Source organism: Rhipicephalus microplus, chromosome 9 (assembly GCF_043290135.1).
Source record: "Rhipicephalus microplus isolate Deutch F79 chromosome 9, USDA_Rmic, whole genome shotgun sequence".
NCBI lineage: Eukaryota > Metazoa > Arthropoda > Arachnida > Ixodida > Ixodidae > Rhipicephalus > Rhipicephalus microplus.
In genome coordinates this window covers 8,097,988-8,124,423 of record NC_134708.1, presented here as the reverse complement: position 1 = coordinate 8,124,423, position 26,436 = coordinate 8,097,988, and the positions used below count along the sequence as shown (strand labels likewise).

General features: G+C 45.4%; 1 protein-coding gene across 2 annotated transcripts in view; it reads left to right on the top strand.

Annotated features, from left to right (window-relative positions):
• The first annotated feature begins 521 nt into the window (after window positions 1-521).
• Window positions 522-26,436, top strand: part of LOC119164835 (uncharacterized) — an 81,530-nt gene continuing 55,615 nt past the window's right edge. Inside the window, exons 1-5 of one of the 2 annotated variants that reach the window (XM_075873052.1) lie at window positions 522-749; window positions 2,584-2,692; window positions 4,681-4,761; window positions 10,185-10,630; window positions 17,778-17,891. In XM_075873052.1, the coding sequence (XP_075729167.1) occupies window positions 681-749; window positions 2,584-2,692; window positions 4,681-4,761; window positions 10,185-10,630; window positions 17,778-17,891 (819 nt within the window). In that variant the 5' untranslated portion in view covers window positions 522-680. Of the gene's footprint in view, window positions 750-2,583; window positions 2,698-4,680; window positions 4,762-10,184; window positions 10,631-17,777; window positions 17,892-26,436 lie in introns of both variants that reach the window. The other variant, XM_075873053.1, reaches the window with a different exon arrangement.

Genomic DNA, 26,436 nt, shown 5'->3' with positions numbered 1-26,436 from the left:
TAGTCACCGATTTCGCGCATGATGCAACGCTCTAAGTATAGAAATTAATTTATTACGTAGACTACGTACGAGAGCCGGCCACACAGAAGCGGCTGCGACTTGGAATGGCTAATGGCGTCTGCTAAAAAAAACTAGCCAAATAATTATGCTAGTGACGCCAACGTTTTCTAATATTGCAGAAACTCTACAGACAATGTCACACTCACAAATTTAAATTATTTGCTTAGTGTAATTACTTTATTGCTGTCATAAAGTTTGCTTTGAACCCACTCTGTTCGCTTCTTGCCTGCGATTAAAAAAAAAAGTTTAAAATGCACATTAATTATTGTAACGTAGGTACGTAAGTGCACAGCTGGGTAATTTATTTAAAATTATTTTAGTTACAAAGCTACACGTTTCTTTATAATTTTGTAAATGCTTTTTAATTTAAAAAAGAGGGGAAGTAAGTAAGTGGCGGTCAAAGACACGCAGCATCAATTGTTCACTACAGCAGCTCTATTGGTCATAGTCCCTACATCTGCGTCATTCATCTAAACAGCAGTAACAGCACAGTTCGCGCGTGTGTGTGTTTCACGAAGCGGTTCGCGGGACCATCAAAACCGCTTCTCGTGATTCATGCAAGTTGCGAAGTGTGACAGTTTATCTAATTTTGTCTCTCCGTACTAGGAGGGCCATTTGCCATGGCAGGAAGACCCACCCGCCGTAATGATGAGAGGGAACATAGGCTGAGACCTTACGAAAGACCCAGGGTGAGTTAAGCCTAAAGACGCAGTGGCCCGGCATGTTTCATTGAGAATTTTTTATCGCTCCGAGCGGAAGGACGAAATCCGGACTGCAGCGCTGTGAAACTGTCGTTGTTTTCCTTGCTCGTCGAAGCCAATATTAAACGGTGGTAAAGAGGCCAGCGCCAGTGAGTGTAACTCAGTCTCGTCTTATTAAGAAAAAAGAAAATTGTTTGTGCGGGCTTGCAATCGCCGTATTTAAAATTACCGGCAAGATGAAAACAGACTTAAAAGCACTTGATTCTAGAGGTGTTTGAGGGCTGCGTATGACGTCAGCGGAAGACTCCAAGTGTTGCTGCTAAAGCGAAACGAATGCCGAAGTGTCAACTGAGCTGGCGTTGCCCACAACTACCACTAACTCTGTGTAAAACCAATTAGCTTGAGCTGGTTATCAATACAGTCGTTATTGAGAAGAAACAATTCAACCGGAGCATTGTTTGGGCATCACCGCAACGCTCAACTTTACGTGAGAAGGAACGGAAACTAATCGCAACAAAAATGATGCATGAACCCCCGCGAAGTTTTCCGGCGGTCTAAATTTGTACGCGGTGCTTCCCTTCTCGGGTGAGTTCGAAACGTTCAAAATTGCATGATGCGCACGTTTTGATTGAGCATTAATGAATAACCTTTTAACTGTAATCTAGAACCCTTGCATAAAAACTGTGGTCTTGTATTAATATGCATTGTCTGTATCTTGATGTTTCGTTATAATGGTTGTACGTTGCAGTGGATGTATTAGCATCAAAACAGTTGTAGAAAATTGGTTCTAATGCTGTAAACATTTGCACTCTGGTGGAGCTCATAAACACACTTCTACATCTCTTTTGGGGGAGAAAACACCCCTCTTTAACTGTTCCATGTTTTGTGACGAGTGCACAGTTCATCTGGTGCTTCTGAACATTGCCCATGCCAATTCATTACCAAAGTGCACCATCTTGACACCCATATAGCCGAGATGAAAGGTTCACTGGCACAGTTTCTGAAATTGTGTAAGTAATTAGTCTACAATTAGAGTAAGTCATTTGCTCCATAATCTAACCATATTATCATTACAGTTTTAGAACCGAGCTCATGCATTATTGAAATTGAGCTCGATTTTGGTTGCAGCAGTTACGATTTCGCATAGTGATCAAGCTCTCCGATTGCAGTCTATCTGCAACCTCTAGCTCACTATGTCCCTTAAGAAACACTAAAAACTAGAGTTTTGTCAAACACAAGAAGACTTTTTCCGAGAGTGTATGTCCTAAAATTGAAATTTTCACTTATGGTCACAGATCTGTGTTTGTGACCACTGCACTGTGTCATTTTTAAATTAGCTCTGCAATGGTGCCCTGGATATAAGACAAGAAATAACGGCAAAATTAATGCCTTGTTTCTGGCACCGTTGTTCAGTCATGTTTACTTACTTCCCCAACAATATGTATTGACTAGTTCTGGAAGCCGGATATTTTGATTGCTGTTACACTTGACTAGAAGTGAGGTAGGTTCCAGAAGAAGAAAAAATTAGTGGGGAGGGACTTGCAATAGACATTTCAAATCGTATTAGATAATATTAATAAGTTTTGGGACCTACTCATGAGAACCAATGCACTTGAGCTGAGCCGTGCTTGATTCAGGTTACTAGAACATCAAGAAGTGATCATAGTTGATTCTGATTAAAAAATTCAATGCACAGCCGAACAAAGTGTCCGACTTTGTGACTTTGGTATAATAGGTCCGTATGATGTGTTGGAGAAAGATTATCAATGCAAGAAGTGTTCCACAATTTGTGACATTAAGCCTGCTTTTATACTTGCTGCAGTCTGTGCTGCAAACTATGACATCGGTAGTGCGTCACCTGCTGACACCCTCCTGGTTGAGTGAACCCTCATCTGAGCCTGTCATCGATCAAAGACCAGAGCTTATAAATGGTGAGGTGGTAACATATTTCTAGTGTGGGCTGGATCTATACAGCGTGGTTTCCTGTTATAAAGAACACATAACTGTTTACGCACGAATTGTCCTCTCTGTCAAGTGCTTTGCGAAAGGTGACGTGTGATTAGCCATTCGCACTTCAACTCTGTGAGGAAATTAACGGATGTCACTTTTAGCTATTGCACCAGGACAGTGAGAGCTGCATGTTCAAATGTCTTCCTGAATGGTGAACTGCACCGTTCATGTAGTATTAGTTTATTGTAGCAGTTGTGTATCGATCATCCATGTTGCTTTGCAGATGTCAAGGTGCTGTCTACATCGTGGAGTGGATGCCTTGTGTTCCTTAAGTTTTACTGTTAATGCAAAATGCATTACAGTGAGTTCTAAACAAGCACCTTTCTAGTTTCACGACCAATTCCAAATTTTCGCATCATTCCCAGGAAGCGCCTGTGCCCCCCCCTCCCTCTTGCTTTGCACACTTATCACATACACCATGTAACGTAGGCATGATTGATTCTAATCCAGTCCCACTTATAGCAGTGAAAGCACAGGATTCAGGATCAGTATTCACAATTGCAGGATGGTGCCTATGGCATGCTTAAATAAAAAAATAAGGCCTTTGAGATTTACGTCTCCAGTGCCTTGAGCTGTTGCACCGGTGTCTGCTCGTCATTGAAGGCGCTTCTAAGCCATGCTTCCCACAGTGTGATCATTCTGCCTTTGAGTTTGTTGTTATTGTTATTAATCATCATCATCATTGCAGCTTGCCAAAAACAACAGCCAGAAGACCTTTTATTCAACTTGTTTCGGTTTCAGGGGGAAGGGAGGGGTATTGTTTTGATTTTTACTTCATGGTAAAGCCTGCGTCGAAAGCACGCACACATTTGTTTGTGTGCGTGCACTACATATTTGTTGTGTGCGTGCAGAGTTGAAAAATGAACTTTATTGCAGTTGAACTACACTCCTATAATTGTCAGCTACAGTCAACAAATATCATTTGAAAGGTGGTGTGGAGCTCTGTAATGTGTTCCATTGATTATAGACCATGTTATTGCACTGTTTGCATTAGCAGTGACGCGATTTCTGCACCACTTGTTTGAAATTGTGCCAAGAAGTGACGCCTGCTACATCCTGCCGAACTTCAACAGAATGGGCACAACTTGAAGTAATTGTGTGATAACACGTTTCCGGGGTATTTTAGTGAACAGAACAGAAAGTAAAGTAAGGCCAATTCTACACATGGCAGATATTGAGAAACAGCCAGGTGCTCTTGTGACAATTCCCACAGCTGCCTGCGGAGAGTGGCTTCTTCCTCAAGCTTAACACCTTGAATGTAACTGAGCTTCTTATTGGTCACCTCCACCACATTGGCAAATTTGCCCAGCTGCATAACAATAATGGCAAAAGGTTAACTAATAACAGCTTTGCTGTTACAAAAAAAAGACGGCAGGTGTGTGAAATGTGTAATATAGCTATCACTGTAACTTTGAGTGTTTTGAGCAGTCACAGAAGCAGATAAGTGACCACTACCAAGCTGAAAAAATCTGCCAGCAGATAATAACTACGTACTCAGTAGAGAATTTCGTTGGATCAAGCTAATGTGGTTCGTTAGTGTATCTCAGTTGTTGTGCCTTCAAGGTGTGCAGACACCAAAGTTGGACGGTGAGCCGACTACAGCAAGAGTTAGCATGCTTGCAAGATGCAATGCACCTTTAACAGAAAGCAGATTGCTTAAAGGTAATCTAATTTAACTTTAATGACTAGAAATGCAGGGTCTCTTCTATTGCATGCTTTTTGAGATAGCCATGAGCTATAATGTTGGTTGAGAACTACAGAAGCTGTTACATCGTAGATTTGTATGGCCAATACAATATTTTTGAGAAGGCCTCTTGAGTGAGCAGATTGTGGTCTCTGAACAAGAATTTGTACACATGCGATAGATTAAAACTTAGATGATCTCGCACATCTACTTGTGCACGTCCAGGTGGACACTCATGTTCGGATTCATTCGACGACGACGACGACTATGTCTCGTTGCCTGGAGACGCAGCTTCACCTTCCAGAGGTACTGGTACCCCAAAGCGGTGGCATGTACGTGAAATATAGCATATAGCACATAGGTTTCCCGATGTCACCGCTCCGATTCTCCAAGTCGTGTTGCCATCATAGGATACTCGTTTAGTTCATTACTCGAAAGCGTTAAGTGCATTGAAGAAGTTGCGCAATATTAACTTACAAGGGACACTATCAGGTACTTGCCATTTGTGTTTCAGGTGCTCTCTACATGAAATGGACTAATTTTTTTTCTACACTTTCTTGATGAATTCAACTTGCTTGATGAATTCAACTTTCTTGATGAATTCAACTAAAGGGATAGGGTGGACAAACAAGTACACAGCGGAGAATTCAAGATACTGCAAACTGCGTTTGTCTTGATTTCTCTTGTTTGTGTTTGCACACCCTGTCTCTTAACACGAATTCCTTTCAATCTGCTCAGACCCTGCAAAGTGGTCGAAGGGTCATCGTGCTCGACTGCTGACTCGCAGGTCGTGGGATCAAATCCGGGGTATAGCGCCTGCAATTTCGATAGTGGCTAAAATGCTGGAGACGTGCATACTTAGATTTTGGTGCTCATTAAAGAACCCAGGCTATTGAAGTTTTCGGAGCCCTCCATTGTAGCGTCTCTGATAATAAAATTGTAGTTTTGGCACTTCGAATCCCATCAATTATCATTTACCAACATGCTTAGCTCTCTGTTATTCTGAGATTAAGCTTACTCTAATAGCCATGCCAAATTGAGGTTCTAGCTGCTACAAAAGCTGTGCAGAAGTGTTTTTGAACTGCATTAATAAGGTATGGAGAGTATCCTAAATTTCATCTCATTAGAATTAAAGGAGAGTTTTTTTTTTTTCAGCTTTCAGCACCAAAAGTTCGTATAGGCTCAAAATCAAATTGCATGCCTCAATGTTTTGGGTTGTAAAAGGGATGCTGAACATAAACATGAAACTACGCCGTTCTCTAATGAACAGTTTATTTCCCGTATTTTTGAACAGTTGGCTGTATTTTTGGTTTTTCATTTGATTGATATGTGGGGTTCCCACTACCACGATATGATTGAGAGACGCCGTAGTAGAGGGCTCTGGAAATTTCGACCACCTGGGATTCTTTATTGTGCACCCAAATCTGAAATCGAGCACACAAGCACACAGCACTTTGCCTCCATGGAAAATGCGCGGCCACTGCAGCCGGGATTCAATCTTGTGACCTGTGAGTCAGCAGTCAAGTAACTTAGCCACTAGACCACCGCGGCGAGGCACTGTATTTTTGTTGAATTGTATTGGGTGGTGCTGTCCTATTTTCCGAGGCGCATGCAGAGTGCACATGTTCTTTTTCTCCTCTGCTCCTTTCCTTCCCCTTCTACAAATGCACTGATGCATTACCCCAGACAAAAGCATTGTTCGCCACCGTAGTGGTTTGGAAATCGCAGTGGGAGCTGAGGGGTTGAAAGGCATGGGCAACTGCTGACATTGTTGGGATGCACGTTTCGGGCAAGTGTAATGTCACCTCATCTATTTCATGGTGTGGCTGCCAGATGCAGCAGTATGTGAAAAACTAATTAATACAGTGGAATTTCGATTATACGTCCTTCATTCCACGACGACCCGCATTTTACGACGAATCGGTTTGGTCCCGGCAAAATCTTCACAGAAATAATGTTTCAAAAACTTTCTTATAGAACACAGCTTTACGCCGGCCCGGCACCTCACGGTGACTTTCAGATTCTGTCCAAAAGAAAAAAAACACCTTTACTCGGATCAAACGTCGATCAAATATTCACAAGTCTAATACATGATCTATCATTTCCCTGGGCTGACAATTAGAAAAATACGGAGCAGAAAAATACGGAGCGAGACGGGATGTCTCTTAGAAGGGAAGTTCATGCACTTCTACATGTGCTTTAGTCTCGTACAAACGTATTCGAGTTCATTACTAAGTCGAGCTCTATCCACACAGAGTAGCTTCAGCCAGCTGAAAAGCTCAGATTTTCACGTTTCCAGTCCGGGAAAACTTTTCCTGGTCGACATACAGCTGATCTGCCTTTGTCCCACTTGCAGTCACAGGCTTGCGAACACATAAGGGCCCGACACAAATGTTTTCGCCATGCAACATTGCTTTCAAGTCACATCAATGTTCATAGTACGAGCGGGACACCACAGCAGTTGCACTTCACAAGGCAACAAATTACAACGCGCACAGCTCAGTAGCGCACAAGCCGCACGAACACATTCTACGCGAGGTCTTCAGCATTACGTGATACCTGTGTCTGACTCTTCTGGAGTGAAGCAGTTGGCAACGTGGTTCGGTATCATTTTCAAGCACAGGCAATTTTCAGACTACAGTAAAATCTCGATAATTCGACCCCAGTTAAATCGAAATTTCGGTTAATTTGTCTGCGGCGCCTGGTCTCGTCCAAAATGTAAATTGTTCTATGACTGAAAACTCATTAATTCGGATAAATTCGGCCACGCTTCGGTTAATTAGAACGCCCGACCGCGGTCGAGTCACGATGGGGAAGCAGCAGTGGATTTTGCCGGCGAAATCGATGGCGCATCTAAACAACTTTGGGATCGGATTTCGGCCTCTGAGATTCAAAGCTTCGTCCATGGGTAATACATCCCGAAGCCCCCCCCCCCCCCTTAAAAAAAAGAACCACACATGTTTAAACAATCAAAATGGAAGGCAGTGCATCGCTATTGTCATCAGCAATGGGCAACCTACGAACTTGCCTTTCCTTTTTACTTGCGCGTAGAACACGTTTGCGTGACGGTTGAGTGGGATTGCTCACCTCTAGTGTGCTTTAAATTATTTATCTGTACATGATCAGTGCCATCTGCAGTCTTACTGTTTGCTATTTCCTGAAAAGTTTTTCGGTTTTCATTTTGTTTTTATCACCGTGCATTTGTTTTTTTTTAGTGTATGTGTTTGTGTACTTCGTGCGCGCATGACCACCGTGCGAGCAACGCCGGGATGGCTTCCCCTCGGTCTCCTGCGGCCCTAACCGTCCCAACTCTCACAGCGAAGAGGGCGAAGTGCGAAGCAAAGGCTTTGGCTGCGAAGGTGAAAATATTGAAGGCGTTGCAAGCGGGAGCATCTCGAAAAGGATTCATGGGAAAAGTTCAATGTGAAGAAAAGCACGCTGAGCCCTCACGTGAAGAACGAAGAGCAGGTTATACAAGCGTATGACGGGGGACATGTTTGGCGACCAAAGGAAGAGGCTTCGAACGGCAGCGCATCCCAAGCTAGAAGAAGTGCCGTAGCGCTGGATTGTCGTTTCACGCTATGCACGTTTGCCCTTGAGTGGCCCCCTTATCTGCACACAAGCAGAGAAGTTCGCAGTGACCATGAACATTGACTCCTTCAGTGCGTCGGAAGGCTGGTTCGACCGCTTCAAGAAGCGACACGGGCTGGTGTTTCGCAACGTGTGTGGTGAAAGAGGTGCGGTCGATGAAAATGTTGTGCAGGACTAGCAGTCCGGACTATCCGCGCGCCTTTCTACGTACGAGCCGTGCAACATTTTTTATGCTGATGAAACAGCACTGTTTTATAAGGCTCTGCCTGACAAGACAATCGCGTTTTAAGATGTTTTAAGAATATTAAGCGGCTACCGGTTCAACAGAAAGGCTGCCGAACTTTTTCAAACCTGGCTGCATCAGCTCGACTGCCGCTTTGCGGCCAAGGCTTGAAAGGTGTTGTTCGTGCTAGACAACTGTAGTGCGCACACGAAGGTGTCTGGGCTCGAGAACATTAAATTGCTATTCTGGCCTCCGAACACAACGGCTTCCCTGCAGCGGATGGACCAGGGAATCATACAGTTCATGAAAAGCTACTATCGACAGCAGGTACTCGAGCAGCAGTTGCTCTGCATAGAGTCAGACAAGCAGTACAAAGTAAGCCTGCTAAGCGCAATCCACATGCTGACATACGTGTAGAATAACACACCGCCTGCAGTAGCTGCGAACTGCTTTAGGCATAACGGCTTCATGCACACTGCTGCTGATGTGGGGGTGGTGGCTGATGAGGAATCTGGCGAAGAGCAAGATGGCCGCTATGTGAGCATCATGCCTGCTGATGTGCCCCTGGGCGATTACTTTGCAATTGACAGCAATGTTGCCGTGGCCTGCACACTTACCGACAGCGATATCGTTGCCAAAGTCTTAGACGGCGAAGGGGAATCTGCTGACAAGGACGTAAGTGATGGTGACAAGCGTCCACGCCACACTATGACAAAGGCTGCGCATGGGTTGGCCGTTTTCAATGACACATGCATGCTTTCCTCGGACAGTGTGCGCGGACTAAGCCACCTGCAGGAACTTCACAAAATTATGACTTCGTCGCACATTGCGTCCGTGAATCAAACTGCAATCACAGGCTTTTTAATAAAATAAAAGTTTGATGGTGTAGAAGACATTCTTCAAGAGTTTCATTCGTACTCGTGATAATTCTCACCCTCGGTTAATTCGGACATTCTCTCCGGTCCTGTGAAGTCCGAATCAACGGGGTTTTACTGTATAATTATTTCTAAAAAGAAAGGCATTGAATTTGATTTCTTTTTAAGGTTGAGAATAAAGGTTCGTTCATACCTCCTCCAACTAACTAATAATGTCATTAGCTTCACTGGCTAGAATAATATACCTTTCTTGCAGAGGCACAAAGTCATGCCGTGGGCTTATTCAGGCGGTCTGTACCCGTCATATTGGGCAAGGCTTAGTGTCACTTAATCTTAGTTTTTTTATTATACGACGCATGGATTATACGGACAGCTTTGCATGGTCCCCTTAAATTCGTGCAATGGGGGTTCTACTGTATCATTATTTTCCTCTAGTTCCTGCCTAAAATGAAGGTTGGGCTGGTTGATTTCAACACCCAATCTTTCAATTTGGCTGAAAATCTTGGCAGCAAAAAGTTTGTTCAGTATACCTTTGATTTACACTGTTATGTGGAGATAAGTGACTTTGAAAAGCCTTGCTGGTGCAGTGTGCTTTCATATAAACATTGTTGAATCACCTTCTAGGAAGTGCATCACAATCATAATGCGATTTTGGTGCATATAACCCCATAAATTTTCTGCAGGTCAAGGACAGAGCGCTGTGTACAGCAATTACAGTTCATCCTGGTTCCTTCCCGTGCTCCTGCATAGTTCACATATACGTATTTAGTCCCAGATGGAACATATAAATACTTCTGCCGGATATTTTGTGTTAGCTATCAGCTCTATTGTGGAAGAAATTATGTATATGCTCTTCCACTTGGATTATTACATCTTGATTACTTGAATTCGTTTGAGCACCAGTCTTTCCAAATTTGTCCTGTGCTTCTTAATTCTTCATCCTCATACTCTGTGGGCTGCATTAGTTAAAGATAAATGCATATCAATTAGTTCGATTTTGCGTTCTTACAAAATTTATCTCATTGCTGTATCTTATGCAGGTGAGAGAGACTCGTCTGTTTGTATGTCCCTGGGATCCCCACCACGGTCGACGCGAGACTGCGCTGTAGGGCCGGACGGCGAGCCTAATGAAGTGGCGCCTAGCCCCTCTGTGCCTGCGACGTTGCTTCCGGAGACGCCATTGCAGCGACCCTCAGAACGACATCAGGAGCGGCCACAGGAGCAGCCTTTGGAAAGAACATTAGGGAGGTTATTTGAGCAGCCATCGGAAAGATATGAACAATCACCGGTGCGTTTATCGGAACGGCTATCCGAACGGTTGTCGGAACGGCCACTGGGACAGACGTTGAAGCGTACTTTGGAACGGTCTCCAGAGCAGCCCAGTGAGTGGGCAATGCAACAGTCACTGCTGCGGCCAGGCGCTTCACCCAGCAACAGCAGTCGAACAAGTCTCGTTGGGTCACCTAGCTTCGTCAAGAGACAAAAAGTAGGCCGCAGAATTTTTTATCATAGTTGAAAACAATTACTCTTGCCAACTATAAAGAAACACAAAATAACAGAATTGACGTTACAGCACCCAATATAGATGCCTTGTTCACAAGATTGTGAACAAGGCGCCTGTAGTGGAGACACCGAAACGTCAGTACTGTTTTGTATTTTTTTTTAGTTGGCGAGTGAATGTTTTTCTCAACCATGACTTTTACTTGCCAGATGTTTTTGTCAAACCATAAACTTCATTATTCTCGTTACTTCTGCGGAATAGTTTGATAGCTCAACATTATTGCACAGTAAAATTAAAACATGTTCACCTACATTTCTGAACGTGAAGAGAAATGTTGAGTAAAATAACGTTTGTGTACTACAGTGGAACTCCGTTCATACGTTTTTCGGAGGACTGGGTAGGAAAAACATAAAAGCTGAGAAAACGCAAGAGTGAGAAAAGCTCCGAAAATGAATGAAAGCACAGGCGCTTTGACTATCTTTCGTGAAGGTGAGCCTAAGGCTTGAAATATTCGAAGATCGTTGACTTCCGCTTCTTTTGCTCCCTTGTAATCACCACGCGTTTCTCAATAATCTGGAAGGTCGCATTGCTTTCAGCGTCGCTTTGGTGTGTGACGTAGTACCTGCGAAGGTAGTCCAGGGCCGTGACAGATTCTCCAAAGTTGAGGTCGGCCAACGTCATTGCCAATTCTTCAGAATCGTGTGGCTTGTGCTTGTCGTTGTCATTGAGGTACTCGTCTTCAGTTTCTATTGAGTGTGCAACAATCTCTGCGATTGACTGGCACTCTGACGTCACGACAGCAGCATCCACAGTGATGTAGTCGTCGTACCCGTGGCACCCAGCGCATTCGTTACCTCATCGAGCTCTTGCTCATGAGAGGCTGCTTCTGATAGTTGAGCTTCGATGGCAGGCTCCTCTTTGCTGTCCATACGGTACCCACACTTCACGAAGCTGTGCTATACAGTTAACGCGCTCACTGCACTCCATGCTGATGCTACGTAATGCATGGCGTTCAGTACCGAAATTGTCGTAGATTACGTAGATAGAGCACAGTGATGATAGTGATTGCACTTCTCACAAATTGCCATTTTTAGGCGGCCTCTTAAACTCTCCTGCGGTTTCTTGTAGCCTGTTTTGTAGCCAAGCCAGGCCAAGACTGTCAAACGTCAAATTAAAATAGCGGTGCCCATGCGAGTTCGGCGGACTATGTTGCGACGCATCATGCAGAAACATTCTCACACTTGCGATGTGACACCGGGGTTCACAATACATGGAATTTTATGAGAGCAATGCCGGGACAGATAATAGACAATGTAACTGCCTAGAAAATGCAGCAGTGGGGAACATAACAGTGGGGTTCCACTGTAATTCGCTTGTAGAACAATAAATATATCATCTGATAGTGATACCAGTTTTAACAATATCCCCTTCAGGTGCTAATTTGGATGAAACACCGCTGTGAATGTGTCAAATTTACATGGGATAGTTCTAAAGCACTCAGTATTAGATTCCAATAAGAAGAATGAAGTAGCTTGTTTGGTGCGAGTGTCATTAATTGTAATTAGTGTGACTTAATATTTAATTATTCTGTTTTCAGCCATGTTTCATTTTGATATAAAATGAAAGAAAACATAAGCTTCAGATGTGTGCACAATGAGTTTTCGCTTGTATTCATTTCATGAAAAGAAAGGCGATACTTCTCATGTTGGTTCTGGAACAAGGCACGTTGAATCATCCACCGAACATCATAATGCCTTCACCAAAGTGATCAATCACATTCGTACGCTGCACACTGGTTAACACATTGACCTAGGAGAAGGTTCAGTTCATCCTGTGCACAATTTATCTTGCTCTTTTTTGGCCATAAGTTGACACTACTAGGATAAACGAATTGCATACAGAAATGTAGCCATGACCACTAGACTGGGTATATATACAGGGCGGCCCGACTATCGCGCAGCACGATTAAAAAAAAAAAAAAAGAGGAATGGCGTTTCGCGAAGCATAGTGCATATGGTTCCCAGTATACTGAAGTAGCCGCTACTAATTTTTTTGTTAATGACGAGTAATAATTCTAAATATATTTATAACTCAAAAAGTACTCTTCTAATTATCATAATGTCAACGAGACAGATGTGCACCTGTTGAAATGACGCCTATCTGTGCTATTTCCAACTACGTAGTAATTGCATGCTCATATTTTCTGTGAATAAGGAAGCCCGCAAAATATGAAAAATAGCTCGTGACTGCGCTCACGCCCGCAAAAGAAAATTCCCTCAAATAAGCTTTCTGTAAACAAGTGCTTTGCTTCTTTTCTGTTGCCAGAGACGGCGTTTTGCACATTGGCAAGGGCACAGGTTGGGTGCCAGCAACATGCCAACAACAGTTTTGCAGGGTTCCTTCCACATGATTGTACGTCGCTATCACGACTCATATCTCAACTGTTCGCGGCCCGATCAGTGTTATGATTAGAGCGATTACAGCTTTACTGTGTAAAATCAAGGCAGCACGTTTCTTGGCACATTGCCTGATCCGTATTTTTCTTTCTACATTTCCTTCATTGCTACTGGCTATATCAAAGTGAGCTTGTTTGGAGACGCTTCTTTTTGATGTACGCAGCAGTCTAGTCACGTGTTAATTTTCATGTTTCGCAGGCTTTCTTTATTAGCAGGCAAAAATGAGCATGCAATTAGTACGATGCTGAAAGTAAATGAGACAGATGTCGTTTCAACATCCGCACATCTGCCTCATTCATATATTGATAATTAGTCAAGTACTTTTTGAATTACTTGTGTGATTGTGACTAATTAATTGTCACTAACAAAAAATTTGTACGTAGCAGCTACTACACCACACTGGGAACAATATGCACTAGCTTCGCTTCTTGTAACGTCGTTCCTTTTTTTTTAATCGTGCTGCGTGATAATTGGGATGCTCTGTACATATAAACAAAAGCTGCTGCAGTAATCTATAAACAGTTGATTGTGTCAACGTATTGCAGGTGCTTTGGTATGGCAGGTGCTTTGGAAGCTGCGCAGCCTAGTTTTCTGGGGACGCGCGGCGGTTGAACGATGGTGAGGGAGAGCGGCGACGCGTGTTTGAACGAGAAGGGCGGCTTTGAGGCGGTGGCGACGACGGGGCACGGTGGCCGTAGTCCTCAGGGGCAGTAAATGCTGTAGACTCGGTGCAGGTCGGATAACGGTGGTTTGGTGGACGGAATGAGTTACTGTAAGCGGAGTACGAGCCAGAAGACATAGATGGCCATTGGCTGCGGCAGTAACGAGCGATGTGTCCTGCGCGACCACAGCGGAAGCAAATTGGCTTATCATCAGCTGTTCGCCATTCAGACGGGTTCCTGGTTCGAATAGAGCACGGACGGCGACGTCTCATGTCCACAGAAGCTATCGAGGGGCCAGTATTATCCAGTGTGGATGCAGTGGACAGGATACCAAGGTTAGCAAATTCCTGGCGGACAACAGCCTGGATCAAGGCGACAGCTGGCGTTGAGGCGTCGGGCAACGTCGGTTTGTTGGCAGCCGGGTAAGCGGCCTCGAGTTCACGTCGGACGATGCGCGTCACGTCGTCGGTTGTAGACGGATGACAAGGAGTGGCTTCGCAAGACGACGTTGCCGCGGTGTTGGGTAGGCGCTGAAACTGCTGCAAAATGCGTCGACTCTTCGCCTGCTCGAGACGGCGGCACTCTTTGATCACGGCGTCCATGGTCGTTACGTTGGTGAATACAAGTAGACTGAACGCATCGTCGGCGATTCCTTTTAACACGTGCGAAATCTTGTCGGCCTCAGTCATGTTGGGATCGGCCCTTTGACACAACGCTAAGACGTCTTTAATATATGTCAAGTAGGGCTCAGTGGACGTCTGTGTACGGACAGCCAATTGCTTTCGGGCATCAAGTTGTTGACCAAACGGGTTGCCAAAAAGGTCGCGGAGCTGTTGTTTAAACATTTCCCAGCTTGTGATTTCGTGCTCATGGGTCTCAAACCAGGTGCGAGGGGTCTTGTCAAGACAGAAAATGACATTCGCAAGCATAACGGTTGGGTCCCAGCCATATTGCTTGCTGATGCGCTCTGTGGGGGTGCTGACACCCCCCCTGTAAAGTTGTCTGTGCCGCGTGGCGCACGTGTCTCGCCCCAGGGCGTTATTTCGGTGGTGACCACCACCGGGCGATAGGTGGCGTTGTGTTCGCTCTGAGTACCACTGTTGGTAGAGTGGCAGCGCCGGTGGTGGCCCCTGGCGGAAGGCGGGCCTTGGTGGTGGGCGAGCGTTGAGCGAGGCTCTTCTGCGCGTGGCGGCTGCCGCGAACGGTTGTCTGTAGCGTGGGCTCCCGGTGCTCGGCACCGCGGGCTTCGCGCCGGGGTCCCACGTGGAAAGTCAGGCGTTGGCGACGCCGCCTTGGGTATGTGCTAGTGTGTTGGGTGTGTTAGTGTGTGTTTATCATGTTATTGTGTGTTTAGTGTGTCCCTGCGTTATGTTGTTTGTATGGTTTAGTGTTAATTGAAATTGTTGTATCATTCGGCGGACGATATCGTCGTCTAAATTAGTTAATAAATGTATGTATGTTGTGTGCTGGGTACCGATCGTGTCAACTGTGTCCGTCACTCCGAGAGCGTGGCGTGGCGGTGCGCGCGTTCGCCTCGCCGAGACCCCACACTGGCTGCCCAACGTGGAGCTCTTGGAGTGTCGGACGACGGTTTTTGCGGTTCGGTACAGGGATTTTGTTAGAGCCGGAGTAGAGTAGGCCTAGGGGGGACTTCTTTGCTAGCGTCGGTGGTATGCTTTGTTGAGAAGCGAGGGGATTGGTTTTGTAACGTGTTTCAATTTGTCGGCAGGTTGACTTTCTTTTTTTTTTTTTGCTCGCAAGTGTTCTTATTTTTTGTTGTTAGTTTTCAAAAACGTTGTTGAATTAGGATGAGAGCCATGCGGTCCGCATCCTGGGGTGAGCAAGGCCTAGAGCACGTGGTTTGTAGGCCAGGCCCGAAGCGAGTGAGTACGGAAGCCTCGTGGGTGGTCCGATTTTCTGTAAATAGCTTCTTCTATCTCTTTGGGCTCTGGGAGCCGGGCGTCGTTGCTGACTTGTATTGCGGCTCGACGCCGGGGCGTCGTGACACCGCCCGGGGCGGTGGACGCCGATCGCTCGGTAAGCTGCTGTGTGCGGCGAGCGATAGGGCCACCTCACAGAGTGGACGTCTCCTCGCGGCTGCATCTTCTGCGCCTAGGCTGGGTGCTGGGTGGATGCCGGTTGTTGCCGAGCGACTCATTAGGCCTAAGGCTCTGCACAGCCGCCTGTCGCACGTGGCACAACTAGGTGGATCGTGGCGTTGAGGTGTTGCGCTCTGCTTCTCTCACTTTTTTTTTCTTGTGAGCACGAGTTAGGAAAAGTGATTTTTGTTTTTATTTTGATGGGCGTCTCGGCCGCCACCGATGTATTAGCTAGCAGTACTAACCACCGTACCACGTGGTCGAAAAGCCTGAAGCTTCCTCCCCTGGGCCGCGCTCCTTTGTTTCTTTCGAGTTTTGTTTTTTGTTGATGTATTCAGCGGGAGGGATGTCATCCACGGCCGGCTGTCCTGCATATCGTCAGCGTCGTTGGCCAGGAATGCGGTCGTGAGGTCGGGCGATGGAGATGCCTAGGACCTGCGCAACTGCCTGCAGTCCGGCGCCCTCGCGAGTGCTGGTCGCAACTGGAAGACGTGTCGGCGCTAGCGACGGATCGTCGCGCCGACGGCAACGTTGCTGTTGCGGGGCCGGTACTGAGGTGAAGCCTAGCCGGACAGTGCAGCAGTGTCGACCGGCGGCGGTGTCGTGGTGCAAGGACATTATGGTTGTGCGATATCATTTTTTTTGTTAAAGCTTGTGTAGCTAATTTCTGATTTCGGGATATGGTTTGATTTAAGGTTGGGGGAATGTGGGGGTGCTGACACCCCCCCTGTAAAGTTGTCTGTGCCGCGTGGCGCACGTGTCTCGCCCCAGGGCGTTATTTCGGTGGTGACCACCACCGGGCGATAGGTGGCGTTGTGTTCGCTCTGAGTACCACTGTTGGTAGAGTGGCAGCGCCGGTGGTGGCCCCTGGCGGAAGGCGGGCCTTGGTGGTGGGCGAGCGTTGAGCGAGGCTCTTCTGCGCGTGGCGGCTGCCGCGAACGGTTGTCTGTAGCGCGGGTCCCCGGTGCTCGGCACCGCGGGCTTCGCGCCGGGGTCCCACGTGAAAAGTCAGGCGTTGGCGACGCCGTTTTGGGTATGTGCTAGTGTGTTGAGTGTGTTAGTGTGTGTTTATTATGTTATTGTGTGTTTAGTGCGTCCCTGCGTTATGTTGTTTGTATGGTTTAGTGTTAATTGAAATTGTTGTATCATTCGGCGGAAGATATCGTCATCTAAATTAGTTAATAAATGTATGTATGTGGTGTGCGTTGTACCGACCGCATCCACTGTGTCCGTTCACTCCAAGAGCATGGCGTGGCGTGGAGCTCGTTCGCCTCGCCGAGACCCCACAGCTCGTACATGCTAAGCCACTTGTCCACATTCACGTTGTCCTCTCCAGTAAAGGTACCGGGATCACGGGGTTGCGTTAGGGCGACGTACCGGGTTGCTGTCGTTGCTGAGGTAGGTGGCGAAGCCATATCCTCACCCGGAGCCATGGTAGCAGACTTAAGGAGGCGTCCACTGCGTAGCTCCGTTGTCAGAAGAGCACCCAGCACTTCCACCAAAATGTTACGTGGAAAATAACAGTTGTCGGTCCGCAGCCACAACGCAGCTCACTCACAATGTCCACTTCTTTACTCTCAGTCCGAGGCACCTTACTTGGGTATGCCCCACTATGCCCTCTTTCAGTCAGACGAAATCACGTAACAGTATCAAGGCTTTCGTTGTGTTTAAGTTCTTTATAGTTGGGTGTGGCTGTCGTAATACAATTTTTTATTAGGCATTGTAAGGCATTGGCAACATAAGGATGTTAAGAGTGCTGTTTCTTGGGCGAGTTGCAAATTGGTATTTTGATATAATATTTGTAGTGCAACTCAGACAAGCACTGGTGCCCTATTCTTTCTCCTCCTTTTTCTTTGCTTGTCTGAGTTGCGCCACAACTATTGTATATTTGTAATTCAACACTTCTTTCTTACAGATCTGGTTTGAAGATAGCCCCATGAAATCGCCATTCTACTCTGGTCAGACAACGTATGGCGGAGCTGCGGCCCAGAATAGGCTGCGAATGTTGGCGACGTCACAGACTCCCACGGTATGTTATATGGTTTAGATTCCCTGCTTTGCTTTACATTTACGCACCACGCTTCAGAAACCTGGTTGCAGAGACTACGACTGGACATTAAGAAGGATGTTGTGCACACAGCAGACGCGATTGAGTAAACCAACGTGTACAATTATTAACTTTTTTTTCAAACGACAATATCGTCATCTGAATTGAATACATCACTAGTGATGTGCTAAACAACTATATACAATATGCCAGTACAACACTCAAACAGGCAAACTAACGAGCAACTTTGCACTTATAGAAAAAACCATGAATGCAACATTGCCACTGTTCGAGTCATGAAGAGTTTGCAAGAAACGACTCACCGCGTCGTTGCCCATGGACCTGCCGTAGAAGACGTCCATATGCACACACTGCCAGACCCCAAAGAGGGACTCCCCACTATTTCCCGTGTGCCAGCATAGCCTCCTTGCTGCCAGTTGCACGGCTTCTTGGGTGCCTCAGCACTAATCGCAACCTGCGCGACCACAGCGCTCTCGTGCTCGGCGGCTATTTAACCTAACTGGGGCTAATCCGCAAGGTACCAGTGCGCCACACGGCACCAACTACAGTAAAACCTCATTAATTCGAACTATTGTGAAATCCCGCTTAATTTGAAATATTTCAGTGGTCCCATAGTTTGCCATGTAAGTTTGAGCGGATAATTTGAAGCAGTGGTCAGCATCAGTCCAGTTAATTTGAAGCTTTGGGGGTCAGTGTGACAATACCCGATCCCGATTTTGCCTTAAAACTGCTGGAACAACAGCTCTTAAGAGCCACTAGGCAATGCACTGTAGCAATACTACTAAGTGGCAACTGAAGTACCCCAGCCTCGGTACTTCCAGCACAAAGAAAAATGTCGAAAGAAAAGTAATGGTCTCGTGATCAGCTAAACTCTGCCCCTGTGGAAACAAGACGTGCTTCACTGCAACACAGCGGTGACACACGAACAGCATGTCGCATGCTATTTGCCACGTCGGCATGTCATAATTTACGATTCTTTCTGGGAATAAAAAGAATATAATGAAGGACAGTCTGGTAGAATTCGCAATGTATGCGAACCTCAGAGTGCTGGTTGCTTCAGTGATTTGCGTACTTTCAGCGCTGGCGGAGATCCTGCCTACTACGCCTACTTTGGAAACTCTGTTCAAAAGCTTCAATGGTAATCATTCCCACCCAAAACATTGTGATTTTGTCACACTCTCTATTATGACATATTTTATTTTACTAGAAAGAATGGGTGAATAGTCACATCATGACGTGCTGGTGCAACAAAGAGCCTTGTACATCTTGTACGCGTTCCAAATTCGGGCGGAGGCGTTTCGTTCGTTAAGGCAAAGAGTGGGCAGTCCACATTGGTGACGAGGACAAGGGGAAGCGAACAGCCAATGAGGGAAAGGGAGGCCTGCGTCACAATTTGATGTCTGCTTGTGACCGTATAGCAAGTTGAGAAGTGTTTTTAATGTGTTCAACTATTATTGCTCACTATTATCGACATATTTGGTTTGTGCAAGTATTTTTCTATCTCTCTGCAAATTTTCACACACTAGCAAGTGATAATTTTTTTGTAATGTCATTCTAACTATCAAGATTCTTGGTGCTGTTAACATGCAGAAGCTGCGAAAAAAGGGAGAACAGACTTCGAGGCTTCTTTATAATTTGCCGGCAGCTGTGTTAGAAGCTCTGCAGTGAATTTATGAGCACTTTTATGAGGATCGCAAAACATGCGCACCATGCTTGTTACTTTTTGAAGAAGCTGTATTTTCAGTTTTCTTTTTCATTTTTCTCAAAATAGTAAATTTACGACTGTTCAATTTTGAGGCCTTAATATCTCTGCAGCTAAGGCAGGTACAACAATAATTCTTTTTGCAATGGAAACCTGTATGTGTGTAGAATGCAAGTGTAGGAGAAGAATTTAGAGCACAAGCCTTTTTTATTAATTACTCATCAAAATTGTAACACAGTTCCAACTGCTTAGTCATTAGTCTCTATAGTCATTAGTCTATGTTGGCATATCTTAAGTATCACTTTTTATTAAGCACTTTTTCTGATGGCCTTAAACTATAGGGGATGAACTTAAGTTCTCTCATGAACAAGATGAGTTACAGGAAAACTAATTACATATTTGAAATCAGCAGAAAAAAACTGCATAATCCTGTGCAGTTTGATCAAGATCACTGAAGAAATAAACAAAAAATGTCCGTGACTAGTCTTCCCCCTTAAAGCAATTGCTCAACTCATGTCTCCACCACTATTTAAATTTAAACGGCGCGAGTTTTGAAGCCATTGGCTTTGTCGAGCAAAATTATGGCGGATGACACCTCAATCGGTAGCCAAAAAGAGCATCTCCTCCGTCTGTCTGAAGCTCAGTACGCAATGGTGTTCGCCTTCATAGAGGAGCATCCCCAGCTCACAGCGAAAGCCATCGAGCTGGGGCATGGCGCCACCGTCGCCGACCGGCGGCGGCTGTGGCAGTAGCTAAGTGACGCTCTTAACCATGAAGGGCTTGCAGACATTGTTTCGTAAGCGCTAAGACAAGGGGAGCAGAAGAATATGTATACATAGAGATCGATACATCGACCTAGCGAAAAACAAATTTCGCATCTTCACGGTTTTTAAAAATAAGTAGCAACAAACTGCAAGCTCGTCAAAATATTTCAAGAGTTATTCTTAGTCGAAAGAAGCAACCTATTTGTATCACTGACAATGGCGGCGCCCTCAGAGAATGAGCACCTGCTCAAGCCAGGAGAACCGAATCGAACAAGAGCACAAGAAATGTGCACGCAAGTCTGCAGGCGCTCAACCGAGAAATATGACGAGAACCTCTTTCAGAAAAGATGAACCAACGTCGTCGTCAATGCGAGAAAATCAAACTCTAGTTTGAAATGCCGCTGAAGTAATTGGTAGATGGGCTCGTGCGTGTACAAAATTGTGCGCAAATAAGAGGTGCTATACAATTGTCCCGTTCTCAACAAAGTAAAAATACAGTCAACATTTTAAACAAAAACTTTATTTTGGTACACAGCCCGAACACTGCATACCGAGCAAACTGGACTAAGGGTGTTTCAATAAACCTGACGAAGGCCCAACTTCCCTTCAGTATAGTTCAGGTAAATGTTGCAGCACGAATTTCACGCAAGTGTTAAACAGTGAGGATACAGTTAAACCTCGTTATAACGAAATTGGAGGGCCGCCGCTATTCGCTCGTTATAACCAATATTTCGTTATAGCCGTAGCGGGCATTTACCGCAAATATTATGCACTGTACTTACCCCAAAAAAATAGAGGGCGAAATAGCATCCCGCCGCACGGTGGTATGCAACAAAATAACCGCATTCCCAAATAAAAAGGAAAAAGTCATGTACCTGTTTTAATGCACTTCAAAATACACAGCTTGCATTTCAGGCAGACTTAGCTGCAAAGAAGTCCGTAATTGGACGTTGATGCATCTTTCTGATGCGAACGATGGCTAGCTCAGCTGCGGCCGCAATGTTCAAGCCATCTTCGCCGCCCTCGTGAGCGCCGAAGTAGCGGCGCAGTACGTCCGCCGCGTCTAATGCCTCTGACGCCGTCTGCACGTTTGTCTCCTGTTCGTCGACAGAGTCATCGTCACTGGTTTCGTTACGATCACTGACAGCGCGCACAATATCGTCATCCAGGAGCTGCTCCGTTGCCACCACCTCCGAGTCCGCACTCACATAGTCGCAAAACGACTCGCTGTCAGGCACGACACCGGCGTCACGAAGTGCCTTCCATGATGCAGCGACTTCGTCTGATGTAGCCAAACCGTCCGGCACAGTGGGCTCGTCTGATGGCTCATCGCTGGCGTCTGGTGCAACGGCAAATGAGGCGTGTCAAAAGCAGTTTGCGATCGTGGTCGCCGATTCAACGACTCTTATCATAGCCACCTTCTGATTTAGCGTTATGCGCTTTCGCTTCCCGCCTGGCGCATTCATGTTGCTGGAATCACGAGCGCAGCACGATAAAAGATAAGGCGGAAGCGGTCGAAAAAGAGAAGAATCACGCACGCAAGAGCAACGCGGCTCACGTCGGCGAGCGACAACACTTGCAGAGAAAGTGACTGTGAAGAGGAAGGGGTGCTCTTTTGCGCTGCCCTCTAGGAACCGGTTACTCAAGGGGAAGGGGGTATGTAAGATTAGGAAGCGCGCCTCAGCGCCATGAGAAAGGGGAGAGGAAGAATATAAAGAAGACACAAAGGAAAGAAAAGGGCGAGACGTTCGCAGAGCTGCGGAGTGCTCCACTGTCGGTGGTAGCCAAGCGGTGCACGTGCAGCGACCTCTCCTCCGGAAACAGCGCGTGCCGTCTGCTTTGCGCGTGTTGCTGGAGGGCGCGTGGCGGGAGTTTTGAACTGCTAAATACAGTTCTCAAATTCGCGTTCTCAATTCGCGCCGTCTCAAATTCGCATTGTGCACTGTCGTGACATCGGCTCAAAATTTTACTTCCTAACAAAATTTGTTCGTTATATCCCATAACAGGCATATTTTGCCTCGTTAAAACGAGGTTTTGAATACATTGGTTTGTATGAGGACTTTCAAGGGGAATTAGGATTTGCTCGTTATATTCATTATTTCGTTATAGCCCGTCTCATTATAACGAGGTTTAACTGTATAAAGTTGTACAATATTATACAATGTGTCAGTTATATAATGTATAATATCACTGCATTGATTCAAAGCATGTGCTATGGTAAAAGCAACAATAACAAATACAAATAAGATAACATCTCATCCAGTCACATGTACATAACAATAGTTTAAGACAATCTGCTATTAACTGGTAAATATTCATTATAGATAGAAGATTATGAAAACATTACCGATTACAGAAGATGAGACGATTCAGTTTTTCTTTTACATCAAACTTAACATATCTGGAGGAATGGCACCATCGTTAACGCAGTATACGCTACAAAAATTGCGAAGCTTGCACCAAACGACGCAAAGCTTGAAACGGCGAAGCTGGACGATTCTAAAATCTAATCTGGTTCTTCTAGGCTGTTGCTATGCTATATATATATATATATATACGTGATGCTATAGGCTATTTCTAGGTCACTTCAGGTTGTTGCTATATAAAGTTTATTATAGCTGAGGCCAGGTCGTTTCTAGGTTGCTTCTAAGTGCGGAAAAATAGTTAAACCGCAGATGCGACATGGACGTCCGAACTCCAGAGACCAAAATTTGCTCTTAAACCAAGTGTTCACAACTCCCATACTTATAGAACGGGCATGCTGCTGTTGGCGTACGGCTTCCATCAATTGTGTCAGGGCCTTCTCGCAGCCGCCGTTGCATCCCATTCCCCAGTATTTTTTCGTAGTACGTACCACTGAAGCACTCCGTACAGATGATTCAGTGAAGCTGAAACATATAGGATATACAGTTTATCAAAAGGTTAATTCCGATGCTTTATTAACGCTTTTACCAATTACTTATTAGTGATTACACGTTTGTCTAGAATTCTTCATTGAAGTTTGCCGCTCGCCCGCTGTCCTCTTCATTTTTAGTGAACCATTGGCGAGTTGTGGGATCTGCTCGATTTCTGTGGCACGTACACATTCATGATGATGACAGCTTTTACACAGAAAGCTGTTATAACAAGGATCGCGTGCGCCGCCATAGTTGTCCGGCACCCCTGGTGTCTGTAACCACTACTGTGCGAAATATGAAAAAGATTTCACAGAATATTCACGAAGGGAATGATAAGTGGGGCGAAGCTTGAAATGGTTTCATCGGTAAACCGGGAATCCTCCGTCTGTCTGTCTACGACAACGGACAAGGACAGACATTCGGGGTGGCTACGACTACAGAGAAGGGACTGCGCCACAGCGTAAGTGCATGAGGCACATTATACGCTGTTTGTTGCACATAATACGCACTGTTTAGACAGACCAATGCATTGTTGGAAGTATTTTTCAGTCAACTATAATTTACCTCGCTTCGTCGTCTCTGCTCGGCTGCAGAAGTCGCACAGGCGAGAAGGAAAACCGTGGCATAGAAAAGAAAACGCCATGTTCTCAAATTGCCTGGATACTGAAAAGGCGCGATGCGCTTACGGTACATTTCAATCTAATCCATTCCGCCTCGCAGCCATTTCAACTCATCCGTTTCGTTTTGGACGGTCTCTTCGTCCGTTCCTTCACCTCCGTCCGAAAAACGCACGAAAACAGACACGTAACACTTTGACTCACGTGACATAGATCGTCACGCCATTTGTCACAACTTAATTAAGCCAATCGCGTGTGACTTTATGGAACGGGATGCCTCCGTCTGAATTGGGAACGCTTACAAGATTGCATCACACTACCCGCGTGTCACTACTGTGTTGCAGTGAAGATGTCTTAATTTTATTTATTTTTTTTTTTTTTTGCGATTGCAGCAGCGAGGCTTGGCGTTCTCCCTTGTTTACCGCAAAACTGTGACCTTGTATTGCTTGAAAACATAACCCTTGGAGCCACAAACGACCCAGCACAGCAAATAACTAGCCCTGATCATACTTTTAGTAATTTCAAATTTCTCGCATCTTTGTTTTGTATCTTCTGTTAATTCAAAAATTTATTCAATTATAAGATTTCTCACGGTCCCAGTGACTTTGAATTACCGATGTTTTACTGTACTTTACAAATCATCACACTTGAAACTTCGAGTACAACACCCGTGACATTCTTCAAGTTCTCACAAGCCAAAGCATCATCTCAGAGATCTGTGTTTACAGCTCTTAAATTCTACCAGTAACGTATTCTAAAAAAAAAAAATATTTTGGCGCATGCAGTTGACAAAAGTACAGTATAATCTCGTTACTACGGATCTGCTTTCACCAGACATTCAGATACTGAATACCAATTGGCATCGTTAAGCCGACCTTCCTATTTGTTCCATTGGTTGAACTCGTTTGCTATGGATTCAGGCACAATGGACATTCAGATATATAATTGACTGAAATGTGAGGCCAGCAAGATGGTCAGGGTGCCTTTACAACAGACATTTATACCATGGACATTCCAAATTTAATAACTTTAGAGTTCACATATCGCTCGGTATACTTTCGAGATGGGGACAGCGCACCGTGAATATCGACGTACCAATTTTAGAACGAAGCTTGGCAATCTTCTGTCCAATAATGATCAGTTATGCCTAGCCGCGGCGAAAAAAAATTGTCACGCACCTTCTTGGGTTTTTCGTTTTGGGGAGCTGATGCGTGAAATTGTTATCCAAGGTTGCTGGGTGGCGAGCTTGGCTGCTGCTGGTGTACTTAGTGTCCATCGTGGTTTTGAGGAGCAAGCAGGCAAAATAATTCGTTTTCGATGAAGCACATTATGGCTTCTTTGTTTGCGTATGTCCACTAGCGTGATGGTCTTGCCTGCAAAATTCGCAGCTGCTGAGAAATGCTGCTGTTTTGCTGTTTAGTATCTACAGTGAATTCGGCTTGGTTTGGTTTTGCGACACATTGTGATTCACTGTGGGTAAGCTTTTTCGAGGAAAACCAGGGCTGCCAGTTTAAAATAACTAATCATTGGGAATACCGACACGGGGCTAGCTGTGGCCAGCAGTGGCAATATGGAGGAGTGGCTAGCATAGAGTTGCTAAAACACAGTGGTGGAGTTTTAAAGGAGGTGAAGCAAGGTCTGAATTTTCTGATCATCATTTTTGGCTGTAGGCTGTACTTTCACAAAACATTCAGGTGTTTATAGACCGTGTCATTCTTGCATTCTGATTATGGGCTAGTACGGTGGGCTGGCAATGTTATCATTCAGTGAAACCGAAGCATCTAATGACAATCTTGTGAAGGTATCACTGAAAGTAATGGCTTACCAGGTGCGGGAGCCAATGTCTGTTGGGGCACTAGATGAAGTTACGAATCTGTAAGTTCTCGAAAGATGCTTTGTCCTCTCTGGGCATGACCAAACAGCGTATGGCAATGCTGCACAGTTCTTTCAAGCGCAATAATCTGCCTTTCTCATTTTCCTGTGCTGCCCTTTTGTAGTTTTGGTAGGGTTTTGGTCAGGGCAGGGACAAGCAGCTTTGCCCGAAGTAAAGCCTCCTAGTTGAAAAGATATTTCATGGCATCTGCAGGGTCCGTACAGGTCCTTGAAATCTTTGAAAACCCTTGAATTTGAAAAATTCATTTTCAAGGGCCTTGAAAGTCCTGGAATTTTTTGCCATCCTTGAAAATCCTTGAATTTCCTGAGCAGTGCACTCTTATATTGACATTGCGACCTCCTAAATGTGGTACATTGGTGTAAGAGCCTGTCAAACTCTCTATTTATGAAGCAGTAATGGGGCGTAGGTGCACACGATCTCATTTTGCAAAAGTGCATGTGAAAAAAAGTTGGTTTGTGGCGAGGGTGAAGCAGTGAATGTGATAGCAAAAAATTAGAATGTCACACGAAGAAGGGCAAGCAACCCCATACACGCAACGCGCCGCTTAAGCACGAAGGACGCACGAAGAAAGTGCACAGGACGAGTGTTGATGAACGACTGTCGTGGCTCTACACTGGAAGTGTGCTGCTTAA